Raw genomic sequence first — 19,510 nt, 5'->3', positions numbered from 1 at the left:
GGCACTCCACTGGTCACAGGCCTCCAGTCTGAAAAACAATCCTCCACCACCATCCTCTGTCTTCTACCTTTGAGCCAGTTCTGTATTGAAATGGCTAGTTCTCCCTGTATTCCATGAGATCTAACCTTGCTAACCAGTCTCCCATGAGGAACCTTGTCGAACGCCTTACTGAAGTCCATATAGATCACAATTACCGTTCTGCTCTCATCAATCCTCTTTGTTACTTCTTCAAAAACCTCAATCAAGTTTGTGAGAGATGATTTCCCATGCACAAAGCCATGTTGACGATCCTTAATAAGTCCTGCCTTTCCAAATACATAGGTAAAAACAATGACTGCAGATGCTGGAAACCAGATTCAGGAGTAGAGTGGTGCTGGAAAAGCACAGCAGTTCAGGCAGCTTCCACGGAGCAGGAAAATCGACGTTTCGGGCAAAACCTTTTGCCCGAAACGTCAATTTTCCTGCTCCTCGGATGCTGCCTTTCCAAATACATGTGCATCCTGTCCCTCAGGATTCCCCAACAACTTGCCCAGCACTGATGTCAGTCTCACTAGTCTATAGTTCCCTGGCTTGTCCTTACCCCCTTTCTTAAACAGTGGTACCACGAAAGCCATCCTCCAGTCATCTGGCACCTTACCTGTGACTATCGATGATACAAATATCTCAGCAAGAGGCCCAGCAATCACTGCTCTAGCTTCCCACAGAGTTCTAGGGTACACCTTGAAGGAGAGGGCTTTGGAATATGATGACCATTTTCCATACCTCAGCAGCCAGTTCACACACACGGGTTCATCTCCGCCCACTCAACCTTTATACAGCAGGGAGACTATGGTGAGAAAGATCTCCACAAGTCAACAAAATGCCTGATGTACAGACACACTCCTGTACTGCAGGGAGATGTGACACTGATACTTAAGAATGCTGGAGAAATTCCACCACATCCTCCAGATTGCAAGTCAGGGCTGTCAAACAAACATTAATATCCTTCCTGAACCCTACTTCAAGGGCATTCAGACCAAACCTCTACAAAATTAACTGGAATGGCTTGCACTCTGTGCCCTGATGGTCAAAAACCAGCTTCCATGCTGAGAGTGACTGGGAGGTGCTTCCTACTAATCATTCAGAATGGCAATAATCCATCCATCAAGCTGTATCAGGTTTTTTTGGAGTTCAAAGGCATTACTGTTGAGACAGAACATTAGTACAGAAGGGATTTGAACAGATGGATGTTTGATGTTTGAGACAGACACAATGGGCTGAAGGGCCTCTTTCCGTGCTGTAAATACTCTCTGATAAGGAAAGGAAAAGCAAATCCTGCAATCCAGACCTCACTGCCTCAGCCCCCCCCAGGCCTGTGGGTCGAGAATCGATCTGTTTGGTCACATTAAGACCTTGCAAACCTGCAACCCGAATTAGATATCATCCTCAAATCAATGAGCAACTTACGAAAACGCTTCTTTTTTTCATTCACTCATGGGATGTGGTCACATTCCTGGATTAGCCAGCATTTATTGCCCATCCCCAGTTTCCATTGAGATGGTGGTGATGAGCTGCCTTCTTGAACTGCTGCACTCTAACCAGTGTGGGTTGACCCACAATGCCATTAGGAAGTGAATTCCAAGATCTTGACACGGGAACAGTGATATATTTCCAAATCAGGATGGTGAGTGGCTTGGAGGGGAGCTTGCAGGAGGTGGTGTTCCCGTGTACCTACCGCCCTTGTCCTTCTAGATGGAAGTGGTCGTGGGTTTGGAAGGTGCTGTCTGAGGATCTTTGGTGAATTTCTGCAGTGCATCTTGTAGATGGTACACCCTGCTGTTACTGAGCGTCGGTGATGAAGGGAGTGGATGTCAGTGAACGTTTTGCCAATCAAGTGGGCTGCTTTGACCTGGACAGTGTCAAGCTTCTTGAATGTTGTTGGAGCTGCACCCATCAATTCAATGTGATGAAGACAACACAGCCACTTCACAGAAGAATAACCAGACAAGAAGTGTCAGAGATGGAAACTTTCCACGTGGTAATGTTGGCCAAAAACGGAGGTTCCAGAAATAATCAGCCCATCCAGCCTACACCAGTGATCCACCTCTTCCACCAGAATAGTGGGTAGTTTACGCTCTCTCTCCTCTGCTCTCCTGCACTTGTCACTCCCTTGAGAAATAACAATATTTGTAGACGTTGGAAATCTAAAACAAACAAGTTCTAAGAATTCTGAAAACACTCAGCAGGGCAGGCACTACATTGTTTTCTTCACATACACTGGGCTTGACTCGTTGCGAGTTGCTGGCATTCTGTGCATCACTTTGATCAAGTGCAACCAGAAAATGGAATCATAGAAACTATTATGATTCCAGCCTCAAGCGACTGTCTGTGTGGAGTTTGCACATTCTCCCCGTGTCTGCGTGGGTTTCCTCCGGGTGCTCCGGTTTCCTCCCACAATCCAAAGATGTGCAGGTCAGGTGAATTGGCCATGCTAAATTGCCCATAATGCATTAGTCAGAGGGAAATGAGTCTGGGTGGGTTACTCTTCAGAGGGTCAGTGTGGACTGGTTGGGCCAAAGGGCTTGTTTCCACACTGTAGGGAATCTAATCTAATCTAATCTAATCTACAGCCCATACGAGGCCATTCAGACTCCAGGCTGTTCCATTGTTGCCTCCTCATCAGTCTGACCAATGCTAAATCTCTGTTCCTTCTCCCTACTAGCTTAATTCTTCTTTTACATAAGTGTATCTAATATCTTGTTAAGCATCCCGAATGCAGCAGCTTTAATAGCTGCTTTGGACTATGCATTGCAAATTCTCGTGCAGTTGCTACCACTCATACTGCCTGAGCAGATCAGAGACAGAAACCTGCATTGAATAAATGCCAATATCAAGTGTCCATCACCACTGATGCTTATTGTAAAGATTCTGCTTAAACTCATGCTATTTTGAAGGACTTGCAATTTTTTTTTTTGCTGTATGCCAAAGGGAGAAAATCAGACTGCTGATTGCTGAGATAGGATCATTGGACTAGAAACGCTGACTCTGCTTCTCTCTCCACAGATGTTGAGTTTCTCCAGTAATTTCTGTTTTTATTTCGGATTTCCGCAGTTCTTTGTTTTATTTTAGTCCGCTAATCGCTTCCACTTAACTCATTTTTTAAAATTCTGCTGGTTTCAGACAAGTTTAAGTTTTCAAGCAGCTTCACTCAGCTTCTTGTACAGCGTTCAGCTGAGCCTGGCTCAGTGATGATGGTCTCAGTATGGGTATTGATTCAGAGCTAACAATTACAACGGAAAATTCCCATCCTCACAAAAATCCCTACCATTCAGATGGGTTGCTCAATGTAGGTGTGCTGTTAGCTATATTGGACTCTAACTGGCTGGTTCACTGCCACAACCTGTTAGCGATTTATTGACCATTTGCTGGTGAACCCTGTTGAAACAAATAGACAAACCCCATTTTGTACAAAAGAAAATCCACCTGACCCTTATTTGGGATTTACTACTGCTGCTGTCAAATTCCATCCTTTTGTTCCTGACTCACTGCTCAGTGCAATTAACCTTTCACTATTTACTATTCAATTTCTGACATTTCAAATCTTTTCCAAACCTTATCTCTATCAAATTCCAATCTCACACAACCCCTTCCAAACTTTACATAAGAACAGAAGTCAAGCTGTTACTTTATCCATTCCTGGTTTATTGCCCATCCCTAATTAACCTTGACAAAATGGTGGTGAGCTGCCTTCTTGCACCATTTCTGTCCATGTAGTATAGGTACTCCAATAGTGCTGTTGCAAAAGGAGATCCAGGATCGTGACCCAGCGACAGTGAAGGAATGCCAATATATTCCAAAGACAGGATGGTATGTGGCTTGCAGGAGAAATGGTGGTGCTCCCTTGCAACATAGCCCTGGTCCTTCCAGGTGAAAGACGTCACCAATTTGAAAGGTGCTACGGAATTGTTGCAGGACATCTGGTAGGTGGTACACACTGCTGCCCCTATACATTGGTGGTGGATGGGGTGTTACTGTCCCAGTTGACAGCAATACTGGGCAAGTTAGATCCCAGAATGAAACCAGGCTTAATAGATCATCCATATAAATTGTGCAGTTCATTGACGTGGGGGCAGTCATTGGAAGATTTTCAAATGAGGCTGTGGACTCTCTTTATGAACAGAATACAAGTTCATTACATCAACAAAAACAAAGTTGTATATATAGAAGACAATTAGAGAGATCTTAACACTAACATCAAAACAAAGTTTTAACCTGTTTCCCACCACCATCCATCACAGAGACTCAATCGCAGAGAAATCTTACTCTTAGCTTTTTAAATCTTTTCAGTTAAATCTTTCAGACACTTTCCAGTTTCTTTCCTTTGGATTGTTGAGACTTTTCTTTGTGATTCCTTTCCAAGTCCGCTGGTCTGAACTATATTTGATTCTAATGGTTTAAACTTTCTCAGTTCTGACAACTTAAAGACTTCCAAGCCAGGATAGATTGGACGGAAAAAAAACATACTTCAATTAGATGCTTTAGTACCCTGAGTGGTATTGATTTTCCAGCTACAAGAACCAGTTCTACCTTCTAACGTAAAATCTGAAACCTTCTGTTTTGAAATCCAAACTAAACTAGTTGCTTTAATGTGTTGTTTCAGCCTGTCTTAGGCTCAACTGTATAGTTAATATCTTATCCAATTACAGTATATGGGTGCTCCCAGGGACTCGACTGCAAACATGCTTTCCTAGGACTGATACTCACTGTTCCAAATTGACTTTCTGACCTTTACTAACTAAAGAAAAACAATAGCCAAAATTCATCTGCCCTTATTTTTAAAATAAAGTTCAAATATCCAAAACGATGCACATCAAGCAGCCTGCTTTGGCCTGGATGGTGTTGGAGCTGTACCCATCTCGTCAGTTGGAGATGATTACAGCCCCTTGAGCCCAATACCCTTTCATATTTACCCTTCACTGGCCACAATTTGCCCAGTGTCCTCCTCATCAACATTTACCGTTCAACCAACACATAGACCAGATGAGCTGTTGTTTCAGATTGATTGTCTCTCTGATTCTGTGTGCTAAGTTCAGTCTGTTTCTCGATATCCTTAAAGATGTCAAGGCCCTTTCAATGTTCAAAGCAGGTTACAGTCAACATAGTTTCAATCCCATTTGTAGGAATTTACTGTGTTGAATAGGCAAACAGTGATTACCTTTCCAAAATGTTTAATTGGCTAATTGAGATGCCCTGAGGACATAAACGGATTTTGTAAACAGAGCATGTGGTGTAGGTTTTGTGTTGAATATATCAATATGTATAAATTTCTAATGAGGTCAGAAGCAATAGGGAGCCAATGCTGTTTAATAACTATCTCATAGTGATTTAAACTCCCAATACTACTGCCCTACCTGGTGTGAAAGAGTTGCCGTGGCTCTGATTTGTCCCGAGGTGTCCTCGTGGTCAAATGACCTGCAGAGGGGGTGTGAACATTGGGTGACGGGGGCCGAACAGCACTGCGACCTCGTGTTGAAACAGCAGATGGCGTGTTTAGTCTCCACTCCACTGGAGGCATGGGACTTTGTGACCTTGATAGAATGAGCGCCGCCTGTGGCTTGTTTGTCTGGTCTGTCCTCGGTGGCAGGCGAACCTTGATCTGGTGAACAGGATTGACAGGTCTGTGTGGGCTGCTGAACCTGGACACTTGCTTGTGAGCTGTTCAAAATTCAAGGGTCATGTTATTACTCAAAGACTAGAAACCTGCCCATCGGCTCCGGAACTCAATTGGCAGGCTGGCACAAGCCCCAAACTTCACATAATATTGCATTTGTAGTCTATCTAAGGTCTTGTGCACAGTCAATGCCTTCCCCTTCCAGTTTTATCCAGTGTGTCCAATATCCAACCATGCCTCACTATTTTCAGATTGCTATCTACAAGCTTCTCTCCTCCTCTCCTGCATTTACAGTCTTACTATTCAAACAGCAAGTATAAGGAGATGCTAGAAAAACTTGGGTTTCTTTTCTCTGGTGCGACGGAGGCTGAGGGGAGATTTGAATGAAAATTATGAGACACATAGATAGGGCTGACAGTCAGAATCTTTTTCCCAGAGTTGAAATCTCTAACACCACAGGGCATGCATTCAAGATGAGCGGGCGAAAGTTCAAAGGAGATGTGAGCGGCAAGTGTTTTTACACAGAGAATGATAGGAGTCTGGACCGCACTGCCCTGGGGGGTGGTGGAGACAGATACGACAGAGGTGTTTAAGGGACTTTGAGATAAGCACATGAATATCCAAGGAATGGAGGGATATGGAACAAGGGTACGCAGAAGGGATTCGTTTAATTTGGCGTTAAGTTCAGAACAATATTGTGGGCTGAAGGGCCTGTTTCTGTGTTGTACTCTTCTATGTTCTATATTCTAATTCTTTCCACACCCACACTCCTCACCTTTTTGTACTTACACATTTCTCTGCCTGCACCACCTAGTCACTGGGCTATGAAAAATCCTGTCTTTTTTTATTTCATTGGCATTTCTAATGGTGAGCTGAAATGAGAAGAGAACCATTTTAAAGCCAAGGATTGCTATGGGATTGCTGCTTGCCTTGAAAGCAAGTACCCTAACACTTATTTGTTTATTCAGCTGCTTGTTCAAGCAGTGGTTAAAGTCTGGTTGCAGATGAATTGGAGCTGATGGGTTGTGTGCAGATAGGCCTTCGGTTGGTACAACTGGCTGATTGGTCTATGGACTAGTGACCAATTATCGACAACAAAGGCCTCTGCCTACCAACAACCATCTGATGATTGGTTCTCAACGTAGCTGGACCAGCCTGGGGCTGTGAACACAATACAGAGAAGAAATCAGATCTGCTGCAGTTCAGGAGCTCTCTCTGTTATCTACAGCAAAGCCCACTTTAATCCTGAAGAAAACTAGTTTATCTTTCTGTCAGCACTTGTTGTGAGCAGTGACTTTAAATTGACTGTTTTGTAGCTGAACCTGCCACCCTGTGCCTCTTGCAAACCAGTGGAAGCATCCAGAGAAAGGTGACTGAGAAGCAGTACTCTAACTGGCAGAAGAATCATAACAATTATTTCAGCTACCCTGTGAACAGGAACTACTTTCTCAGGTTTTCCCTCTATCTATAACAAATGTTTTTTGCATGCCTGTGTATATTGAGGGGAAATGTATAAGAGGATCAGAGTTTTAATTAGTGGAGTTATATGTCAACAATATATAATTGTTTACCTGTAGCCAGAATCTATTGAGTTGAAATAAAACGTAATTCATGTTAAGTTTAGAAAACTGGTCTGTGCTTTCCATCCATCAAACTGGTCTAAAAGAACAGTAAACTGGGGAATTTTACATACTTTTTCAAAAATTTTTAACTTTGTAACGACTCCAGGACTAATGGGGTGGCACAGTGGCCCAGTGGTTAGCACTGCTGCCTCACAGCACCCGGGACATGGGTTCGATTCCAGCCTCGGGTGACTGATTATGTGGAGTTTGCACATTCTCCCCGTGTCTGCGAGGGTTTCCTCCTACAGTCCAAAACAGATGAATTGGCCACGCTAAATTACCAATTGGTTTAGGTGCATTAGTCGGAGGGAAATGGGTCTGTGTGGGTTACTCTTCGGAGGGTTGGGTTGGGCTGAAGGGCCTGGTTCCATTGTAGGTAATCTAATCTAGGTAATTGTCTGAGTGAGGTGTAAAAACTGGTAGTCATGGAGAATTTGCCTCATGGCTCTGGGACTATGGATTCAAATCCCGCAACAGCAACTAATAATTCTGCTACTGAAAGCCAGTCTCCATCATGGCAACTGTGAAACTTCCTTCATCCCTTGGGTTCACTAATGTGCTTTATGGGAGTAAATATGTCATCCTTACTCCTTGTAGGCTCCAGAAATGTGGCTGACTCTTAACTACCCTCTGACACAACCCAGAATGCCACTCAGTTCAAGGACAGTTAGGGATGGGCAACAAATACTGGCCATAGTGGCACTGCCCACATCCCATGAAAGAATAAAGAGAAAAGCGTTTGAGTGCTGGCTCTTTGCCCATGTTGTTATATTGTGTCCTCCTACACTCTTTAACTCTTGTTCACAATTTGTCAAACCTATAATTTAGTTATCAGCAAATTTGAATATCATTGTCTCAACTGCTAGTTCTGGGTTACAGATGTGTGTATATATTCATGTATATTTATAGATTTATACAAAATAGATAATAGCAGCTCAACATAGACTGCTGAAGAACCCAAATTACAGCATTTAAGAAACTTCCCTCCCAGATCCTTAGATCTCTGCTCTCTAATACCCATCCCACAATCACTGTGACTCATCTTCCCTTATTACATGTTCCTTTACTGTTGTCATGCAGCTCTTGTGTAGTAATATAACAAGAGTGGCTCTTATCAATTCAAATGAACTGTGTCCAATGAATTCTCCTTAGTTGCTATTCTAAAAATGTTTAAAGAATAGTGAAGCATGGTCAGAAATCCTTACCGACTAGTTCTCAGTAATGGGGAAGACACCGGCTTATCCAACCTGGTTTTCCACTGCCTGTTTAACAGGCAGCTAATCAGAATTTTTGAAATTCAGTCTCAACTTGTGCCACTTGCTGCCCATTCCTAATATCATCTGCCAAGCTGAAGCTAAGACACCTGCATGAGTCATTGCACTCCCATTCTTGCTGCTGTTCAGTAGGAATTTCCGATAGATCAATGGGGTGATCCCTGTAACGTTTTTTTTTGCTTTAAGTGGACCAATTAAGAATCTTTAAAGCATTGCTGAAAAAGGACACATTTTGTTGAAGTGTTTCATCATGCTGTCATCAGGACAATTCACAAGAATACCAATTCAAGGGAAAAACCAACACTAATACTGCACAAGAGGAAGTAACTGATTGATTGGCAAACAGACTCTGAATTTATAAAGGCAATGCCATGGAACTGCACTGGTGTATGATGATCGGCAGTTAACTGCTGGCATTGTTTAAATTTTAAGATTGATTCTGTTTGGTCAGGGCATTGATCTGAGTAATGCACCAGCTGCCACCTATTTTGCTGATTCGAAACAGAAGCTGTGCACATGTTCTTTCCAAAGGACAGGGCTGTAGGTGTTAATACGTATAGCTTCCAGTACCTACAAATGCACCATACTGGGGTCCTGACTGACAGCCCAAAATTGGCTATCGACACACCACTTGATGGTTCATTTCTTAGGACAATACCTTGACCATAGTGAAACCAACCTGGTGTAAAATTTATCCAAACCGGGCTGCTAAGTGTTAATCGTCATTACGTTGTACATGCTCCATGGGAATACCTCGACCAATCAGCACTTGTTGGTTTGCTTCTTGAATTGGGATTCTTGCAACTGCCCTGTTTAATGCAAGATGAAAATCTTCAACAAGATCTGCCTTTTTTTTCAACAGCCCATAAGTTTTGCAGGACCAGACAACGATATCCAACATGCCCACTGCAAAACCACTGAAGTTTGAAATGGAAAATGGCCTTTATACATGTACTGTTGTATCTGGATGCTCCCTTCACCCGTGCCTTATCTCTCTAGCCAGCAGCTCCTGACCGACCAGCACTTACTGAGTGACGTGCAACGACAGGGGTCATGTTTGTCCAGGTAATGCTCCAGGGTGTCCCATCCCCCACCCACTCGCACCATCACAAGACTCCGCAAGATCTACAAAATAAGAGAGAAAGGCAGGAGTGAGCCTTGAGAACATTTAATATCTCTTTCCCTGAGCAAGACCAGCAAAATGTTTTTGTTTTGTATTTGTTTAATTTAATTATTAGAACAAGCTGTTTGCAGCTCTTGAAATCAATACACGCAAGAATCTATATTGGAGTCTGGCACACAATTCAGCATCAAATTATGGAATCCTTCTTGGCATCCAAATACAATCTGTCACGCACATTGATGGAACAGAAGGGGATCAATAGTGATGACTGTGACTGCATTAAAGTAATAAATTTATAGATCTGGACCAGGTGTGTTCCACAGAGGATTATTAATTCTGACCAATACTTTTGAACACTGGGTTGGTGGGTTTGAACATCCAATGTTAAAGCATCATTTGCAGATGTTTATCACAGTGTGGATGGAAATGATTCAAACTGGACAGCTCGCCGCAGTCTGAAATTTGTGCCTCACTCGGTTCTTGCGATTCCTAGGTACCAAGAATGTAAAGTTATGAAACCTTTCAGACACATGGGGAATCAATGTCATGAAGGGATACAAACACCAGAAAGATAAAGTGGAGGCATTTTCTGACCGAGAGCCAATGTGGGTTGGCAAGGAGTGATGGTCAAACAGAGGGTTAGGAAATGGCCTCAACTACAGGTTCAACTACAGAGGATAACCTTTATGAAGAATCCAGATAAAAGTTCTTGTGGGTTTGACCTATAATTGAGAGGTATTCTATAGCAATTCAGAGGACATCAAGTGTCAACTGCATTCTGGATTTTTGAAAAATATGTTTGATGCTCAACAAGGACACTGTAATATTATTTTCGCCATCCAGAAAACATTAATTGCATAAACCACCATGGTCATTTGAGAATTTGAATTCAGGTTTACAATATCTGGAAATAAAAGAACTGCTTGCATCAAAATGAACATGAATCTATTGTATCGTCCTTCATGTCAAACTTCACTAAATGCCCTTTCGGGAAAGAACCCTGCATCTTTGTCTACATAATCCCAGGAAGAGGTGATTTTGCACTGGTAATACCTCTGGATCCAAAACCCCAGTCTAATTAGATTAGATTACTTACAGTGTGGAAACAGGCCCTTCGGCCCAACAAGTCCACACCGACCCGCTGAAGCGTAACCCACCCAGACCCATTCCCCTATATTTACCCCTTCATCTAACACTACGGGCAATTTAGCATGGCCAATTTGCCTAACCTGCACATTTTTTGGATTGTGGGAGGAAACCACCGGGGAGCACCCGGAGGAAACCCACGCAGACACGGCGAGAACGTGCAAACTCCACACAGTCAGTCGCCTGAGGCGGGAATTGAACCCGGGTCTCTGGCGCTGTGAGGCAACAGTGCTAACCACTGTGCCACCGTGCCGCCCACGTAATGTTCTGGGTTCAAATCCCCAACATGCCCAGGTTTGATCCTACCCTCAGGAGTCTGTCTGTGTGGAGATTGCACATTCTCCCCATGTCTGCGTGGGTTTCCTCTGGGTGACCCGGTTTCCTCCTACAGTCCAAAGATGTGCAGGTCAGATGGATTGGCCATGGTAAAGTATCCCATAGTATCCAGGGATGTGCAGGTTAGATGGATTAGCCTTGGGGAATGCAGGGTTACAGGGACAGGGTGGGGTGGTGAGGGGTGGGTGATTAAGTCTGGGAGGGATGCCCTTTGGAGGGTTGGTTTGAACTTGGTGGGTCAAATGGCCTGTTTCCACAATGTAGGGGTTCTATGATTCTATGGCAATTAGCGAAAGTTGAATTCAATAAAAACATGGAATTCAAAGTGTAATGGTAACTATGAACCCATTGTCAATTGTCATCTGGAACCCATATATCCTTTAGAGAAGGAAACTGCCATCCTTACCTGGTTTGGCCTATGTGTGACTCAGACCAACAGCAATGTGGTTTATTCTTTACTGCCCTCTGGGCATGAGGGGTGGAACAATAATTGCTGGCTTTGCCAATAACACCCACATCCCATGATCAAATATATTGAACAAAACCACAAAATGCATTTGACGTTGGCCTGTCCTCAGAATGCCACTCAGTTGTGTCAAAAAAATGCTGTCCAGAGACAAGCTCACCACCAGCTTCTCAGGGCAATGAATGCTGACATCACCAGCACTATCCTTATCCCAGGAGCTAAACTGGGACCTTGCATCAAACCCAACAATGAGAGTGGACTTTTCTCCAAACAAATGCACAATAAATGTGCAGGCTGGGAGCCATGGGAAATGCAGGGTTACAGTGAAAGGGTAAGGGGGTGGGCCTGGGTAAGATGCTCTTCGGAGGATCAGTGTGGACTCAATAGGCCATGTCGGAGAAGGGAAACCATTTTCCCTGCTTAGAGGAGAAATGCTGGCTAAATTATAGAAGCCATTCACAGGAAGTGGCTGTGACAGCCATTGCCCTGAACAGAGCAAACACGTTAGTTAAATGAGCCGCTAATTGGATTCTCTCACTGACAAAACTGTTATATCTCCACACCCACTGATGAGTCCCCCGAGGGGTCACTCTGTCCATGGGAGCTCCAGCTAAAACAATACCCCAATACCCCTGAAGACAAGATGTCACCAGAGTATTTAATATTGATACTCACTGACCATTTGCCACTATGAACAGGATGCTATACAATCAGTTTCAATTGTTCAATTAATCGATATTCTTAGGCTAGTAATATTTCCAGCCTCTTGTTACCATTTTTCAATTAATCCATGTTGTTAGACCAGTAGTATTGTTAGCCTTTTAATATTATGAAACTATCTATCGTAGTTAGACCTGTATTGTTCTGTAATCAACAATCAGCCATTTGTAACCCTTTATAAATTGGTGGAGAGATTATGACTCATCAGTGCGGAGCGGTCTTTCGAAGCTAAGTGGTCATGTGTACAAGGTTTATTGGAAAATGGGACATTTCTCCGACAGGCCAAATGATAATTTTATTAACCCGACCGTTCTAAACCATAGATGATCCTCTTGTCCAGACACGATAATGGAATCCTAAAATGAGTTTTTAGATTTAAAACTGTCCTTTTGTCGCCATGAGGCAACTTTCCAGCTATTCCAGAAAAACCCTGCACGTGGGTCTGTGAAGAAGTGGTGAATTTCAGCAAGGCTTGCAGTTTGTAAATTCCTCTTCGCAACTGAGGAGAGAAGATATGACTGAAAGGCGGGGCAAATTTGGTACATGGACACCCTTGCCAACATTTTTTTTAAAAAACTGGAAATCCACTACCACTCACCCTCACAAAAATCAAAGTGTTGGAGTCGCCCACTTTGTATTTCCCTTCGGAGACTTTTACCATGGGAAACTGATCGGGGCAGGTACACCGGCTCACCAGGTGACGTACCTGCCAAGTTAAAAAACACAGGTAAACAAAGAGAGCCCTTCAGAATGTTCCAAAACATTTCACAACCTCAGGGATGCTTTTCAAAAGTGCTGTTGTAATGTAGGAAATGCAGCAGCCAAGATATATATACACATTCAGCAATCTCCCACATGGGCAATGAATTCAGTGACTAGATCAGCTGACATTAGCCAGGACTCTCTTGCTGTTCTTCAAATTATTGTTCACAGCCAGAGGGTAGAGAGAGAGACTCAATTTATGGGGAAGGTGATGACCAAGTGGTATTAATGCTGGACTGTTAATCCAGAGACTCAGATAATGTTCTAGGGACCCAAGTTGAATCCTGCTATAGTAGATGGTGGAATTTGAAATCAATAAAAATCTGGAATTAGGAGTTTAATAAGGACCGTGAATTCATTGTCGATTGTCAGGAAAACCCATCTGGTTCACCAACGTCCTTCAGGGAAGGAAACTGCCATCCTTACCTAGTCTGGTCTACATGTGACTCCAGACTCACAGCAACGTGGTTGATGCTCAATCCCCTCTGGCCAATGACGGATGAGCAATAAATGCTGGCTTGGCCAGCGACACCCTTGTCCTGTTAATTAATTTTTAAAAAATTATCCTCTCACCTGACAAAAGGCACTTCCAGCAGTGCGACACTGAAGGGTCAGCCTGGATGATGTGCTCAGTGGGGCTTTTGGAAGCACGGTCTATGGGCTTACAAAACATCCAGCTCTAAAGCACAGCAGATATAAAGACAGCTGAGAGACTTAGGGCTGAATTTAGTGTTCCCCTAGCAGCTAGAAGGTGTGAGATGGGGACCCCATCGACTTCCACATCTGCCTAACTAAGTAAGGGGTGTAACAGCCTTCCCACCAGGACCTGGAATGAGATCCCAATTCACGGTTAGTGAATGGCCGCAGTCTGCTGGTAATTCATGAGCAGCTACCAGGGGAGTCACAGTCACCATGTGAGAGCCTGCAGGCTCCCCTCAAGCAGGGGTGGAATACCCCTCACTCAAAGGCACTCTCTATCCAATAACGGGACCCAACATTAGGAAGATGCAGAGTGGCTGCTGACGGACCCCACCCCCTGCTATTTCTGCGAGGATGCTCCGCCTGACTCTCTCCGTCGTCTCGAGCTGGTTAAATGGGAGTTTGGTTAGCTCGAGAGCCTGGATGGATGGTTTGCAATGTAGAGTGAGTCTAATTCTCGTACAGGCTGGGGTCACCAGGAAGTTCCAACCTTTTCATCCTTGGCCTTCAGGTTAAACTGACCACAAGCCATCTCTCTCTCTCTCTAATGACAGAATAGTCCACAGTCATCTCGGACTATGGTCCCTTTCACTGATTAACAATGCATTTGTTACCATTGTTTGGCCGTGACAGAGTCCATTTAGGTCCAAAGCCCTTCTCAGTGTCAGCCCTAATGGGGCGGATCTGTTCACAGCTTAAATTGTTCAAGTTATTGAAATTTCATGACATCGATTGCTCCAGAGGTATATAATAACATCTCTGTACAGGTTGATCAGAAAAATAGGTTAAATACAGAAAGGAATCAACAAAAGAGGTACTCTTGTGGTGCAGTGGAAGTGTCCCCACCTCTGAACTGAGAGAACCAGGTTTAAGCCCCACCTGCTCCAGATTGTATAGTAACATCTCGAAGCAGGTCAATTAGAAAAATAGATTACATTTTTTAAAATCGTGACGGGGACCCTCTTGTGGTGCAATGTCACTACCCTTGCACCAGGAGAGCTGGGGTCAAGTCCGACCTGCTCCAGGGACGTGTAATACCACACCCAACAGGTTGATTAGAGAAACCGCTCAGAGAAAGATCTTCATGACGTCAAGTTTGATTGGAGAACAGGTTCTGAAGTTTCTTTGACAGAATTCCGACTCAGTGTGAAGACTCACAAATCCTACCATCTCGCTGTTCGATGTGAGAGTGATGGTCTCTCCCGTCAGCTCGTGAGGCTGGATTAAATCACAGGAGTGATCCACGTCACATTGAAGATTAGATCTTCACTGACAAAACTTCCAGGCAGTGTGGAACAACATGCGTACCCAAGGGTCTCATTAGACACGGAGATATTTGTACGAAGTCGTTCAAAACTCACTGATTTTCACAAAATCAGAGGGTTGAATTTTACAGCGCAAGGGACAGAAATGGGCCAGAATTTGCACTGGAGAGTTCAGGAGCAGGCTGCAAGGTTGAAGGAGGTTACAGTTATAGAGAGGGGATGAGGTGATGGATAGATTTAATTGCAAAGATTTTTAAGAAGCTGACTTAAGAAGTTGGGAATTGAAACCTGAAGAATGTCAAATTAGAGAAGGATGTTGGGAGTCGCTGCAAAACAGCCTCTGGGACGTAGAGAGTTGGAAACAACGGAGGTTTATAGAGAGAATGTTGAGGTAGACAGAACAATAGGACGTAACTTTAAAATTGGTCTTAGAGTGTGCATAAGTTCACACAAGCAAGTGGACATTCAGAATTGTTTTGCAAAAATCGGAGTTGGGGCTGGAGATTGAACAGAATAGCCTTTATTGTCACAAATACTCAACGAGTATAGTGAAAAGTTTATATGTCGCTAATTACAGCGCCGGCTTAGATACAAGGTACCTAGGCACAGCTTCTAGATTGACTAAAAACTGTCAAACTTGTGGTTGGTGGATTTTTGTTCAAAAATGGACGTTAATGGATGCAGAACCGAGTGTGTCAATGGAGTTAAGATATAAATCAGCCATGATCTGAGTGTGTGATAGAACAAGCTCAATGGGCTGCATGGCCTCTTCCTGTTCCTATTTATTCCTTCTGTTTCATTACATTAGCTTCAATTTCATGCATGTTATAATAGTTTTAATTGTGGATCCTGTTTAATGGGAAGCCTCAAACTGTACAAAGAGCCCCATCTGTAGCCCAATCAAAGATTTGTATAAATTGAACATTATCTTGTTTTTGTATTAAGTACTTTGATGTATAAACTCCAAACTACTATTTGCAATTTTACAGTTGTTTTAACCTGCATCAATTTTTAAATTCAACATTCTTCCCTAGATCACTCATTGCAACTTTTGATTAAGAATCGTATCTGGAGACTTCTTCCATTGTTCTTTGTTCCTGAATGCACTGCTTCATAAATTGTTGCTTTAAACTGCGCCTGAATCCTGCAAGCCCACAGGACCATGTATCAGTCCAGCACACAGAGACAAATAGGGCCCACATGAGAACCGGTCTCTTTAAGTTGTGAGCAGTCAGCAATATCAAAGGGACCACATGGTATAGTGAATGGGCCAATGGCAGCGTAAGAAAATTACAGAAAACATGCCTGTTATTTGATTCAACCCAATTTGTCTGTGTCATCCCCAGCTGAATGTTGACCCACACAGAGGCACAGACAGGATGGGCTCAGTGAGAGGCTGAGGGTAAGACTGGTTTTGGGATCCAGACTCTTAATTATGATCTCATGTTTAACTACAGTTTCTCAGCTGCTACTCCTGCCTGGGTACAGTACCACTATAGCTATCCTCTGTTGGGATACAGTACCAGCTTTGCTGTCTTTTAATAGGGTACAGTGCCACTGTGGCTGTCTCGTGTTAGGCTACTCTACCACCTTAACTGTGTCTTATTGGGGTACATGCCACTGTGCCTGTTCCCTGTTAGGATACAGGAACACTTGGTTGTCTCCTATTGGGGTACCGTGCCTTAGTAGCTGTCTCTCATTGGGGTACAGTGCCATTGTGGCAGTCTCCTGTTGGGGTACAGTGCCACCATGCTTGATCCATGTTGGGGTCAATATCCCTGTTTGTTTGTGCTCCGCCTTCTGTCAGCATTTAGTTACATATTCACCAGAAGGTAAAGTCCTACATTCTTTATCGTGCCCACCCCTTCCTTAGCTTGTTAATCCAGGCAGCTATTTGACCAAAGGAAGAGCACACGGAATTCTCATCTGAACCTCAAGCAATTCTCGCCCAACAATGACAGAGGTTACGTTGTTGCAGAGTCAGAATCCAACAAAAGTCAGAAGTGAGAGAGGGACGAACAGGACCAATCACAGGTTCACCATAGCGAACCTAACGCAGACCAATCACAGTTTCTCTACAGACCTATTACAGACCAATCACAAAACCGCCAAGCTAACCTAACACAGACCCATCACAGTATCACCACAGCTAACCTATCACAGACCCATCACAGCATCGCCACAGCTAACCCAACGCAGACACATCACAGTATCGCCACAGCTAACCTAACACAGACCTAACACAGCATTGCCACAGCTAATATAACACAGACCCATCACAGCATTACCACAGCTAATATAACACAGACCCATCACAGCATCGCCACAGCTAACCTGACTCAGACCCATCATAGTATCGCCACAGCTAACCCAACGCAGAACCATCACACCATCGCCACAGCTAACCTAACACAGAACCATCACACCATCGCCACAGTTAACCTAACACAGATCAATCACAGTATTGCCACAGCTAACCAAACATAGACCCATCACAGTATTACCACAGCTAACCTAACACAGACACATCACAGTATCACCACAGCGAAAATAACATAGACCCAGTACAATATCTTCTCAGTTAACCTAACAGAGACCCATCACAGCATCGCCATAGCTAAGTTCACACATATCCATCATAGCATCGCCACAGCTAACCTAACATAGACCCATCGCTGCATTGCCAAACTAAACTAACATAGACCCATCACAGTATCGCCACAGCTAACCTAACACAGACCCATCACAATATCTCCACAGCTAACCTAACACAGACCAAACACAGCATCGCCACAGCTAATCTAACGCAGACCAATCACAGTATCGCCACAGCTAACCGAACACAGACCAATAAAAGCATTTCCACAGCTAACCCAACACAGTCCCATCACAGCATCGCCACAGCTAACAACACAGACCCATCACAGCATTGCCACAGCTAACTGAACACAGACCCATCACAGCATTGCCACAGTTAACCTAACACAAACCTATCACAGCATCACCACAGCTAACCTAACAGAGACCCGGGGCGGCACGGTCACACAGTGGCTAGCACTGCTGCCTCACAGCACCAGAGATCCGGGTTCAATTCCCACCTCAGGTGACTGACTGCGTAGAGTTTGCACATTCTCCCTGTGTCTGCGTGGGCATTCCTCCCGGTGCTCCGGTTTCCTCCCACAGTCCAAAAATGTGCAGGTTATGTGAATTTGCCACGCTAAATTGCCCGTAGGGTTAGGGGTATGGGTCTGGGTGGGTGTGCTTCAGCGGGTCGGTGTGGACTTGTTGGGCCGAAGGGCCTGTTTCCACACTGTAAGTAATCTAATCTTATCACCCATCACAGCATCGCCACAACTAACCTAACACAGACCAATCACAGCATCGCCATAGCTAACCTCACACAGACCCATGACTGCATCGCCACAGCTAACATAACACACACCCATCACAGTACCTCCACAGCTAACCCAACATAGACCCATCACAGCATCGCCACAGCTAACCTAACACAGACCCATCACAGCATTGCCACAGCTAACCTCACACAGACCCATTACAATAGACAATAGACAATAGGAGCAGGAGTAGGCCATTCAGCCCTTTGAGCCTGCACCGCAGTTCAATATGATCATGGCTGATCATTCCTATTCAGTATCATCTTCCTGCCTTATCTCCATAACCCTTGATTCCACTATCTTTGAGAGCTCTATCCAACTCTTTCTTAAATGAATCCAGAGACTGGGCCTCCACTGCCCTCTGGGGCAGAGCATTCCACTCAGCCACCACTCTCTGGGTGAAGACGTTTCTCCTCATCTCTGTCCTAAATGGTCTACCCCGTATTTTTAAGCTGTGTCCTCTAGTTCGGCACTCACCCATCAGCGGAAACATGTTTCCTACTGCCAGAGTGTCCAATCCTTTCATAATCTTATACGTCTCAATCAACTCCCCTATCAGTCTTCTAAAAACAAGGGTATACTAGCCTAGTCACTTCAGTGCCACTATGTCGAGGATAAATATGAGATGGGCATCTCTAACATTGTGAAAGCTTTGTGACTACACTTCATAATGTAGATCAGCATGCTGTACAACATGTTGGGCAATGTTCTGATGCAGCTTATTCCACTAACCTTGTTTTGTCAGGTATTTTCTCCCCCATCCCATTTTTGTCTGAATAATAGCAAGTAGTTAAATAGGTGATTGGGGTTAATTGACTGATTAACTGTGTGTAGGTACAAAAGGAGCAGTTGTAGTGTAGGTAAAAACAATGACTGCAGATGCTGGAAACCAGATTCTGGATTAGTGGTGCTGGAAAAGCACAGCAGTTCAGGCAGCATCCGAGGAGCAGTAAAATCGACGTTTCGGACAAAAGCCCTTCATCAGGAATAAAGGCAGAGAGCCTGAAGCGTGGAGAGATAAGCTAGAGGAGGGTGGGGGTGGGGAAAAAGTA

The 19,510-nt window shown here is 44.0% G+C and overlaps 1 protein-coding gene across 1 annotated transcript in view; it reads right to left on the bottom strand.

Annotated features, from left to right (window-relative positions):
• The window catches only part of LOC122564150 (GAS2-like protein 2A), an 82,190-nt gene that overhangs the window by 23,782 nt on the left and 38,898 nt on the right, over positions 1-19,510 (bottom strand). The window contains exons 3-5 of the mRNA XM_043718783.1: positions 12,936-13,043; positions 9,575-9,671; positions 5,391-5,694 (exon numbers count right to left, since the gene is read on the bottom strand). Of these exons, the coding sequence (XP_043574718.1) occupies positions 5,391-5,694; positions 9,575-9,671; positions 12,936-13,043 (509 nt within the window). The remainder of the gene's footprint in view (positions 1-5,390; positions 5,695-9,574; positions 9,672-12,935; positions 13,044-19,510) is intronic.

The sequence above is a fragment of the Chiloscyllium plagiosum genome, chromosome 28 (genome assembly GCF_004010195.1).
Source record: "Chiloscyllium plagiosum isolate BGI_BamShark_2017 chromosome 28, ASM401019v2, whole genome shotgun sequence".
Taxonomy (NCBI): Eukaryota; Metazoa; Chordata; class Chondrichthyes; order Orectolobiformes; family Hemiscylliidae; genus Chiloscyllium; species Chiloscyllium plagiosum.
The sequence above is the reverse complement of the archived record's forward strand: the minus strand, read 5'-3'. Positions and strand labels throughout refer to the sequence as shown.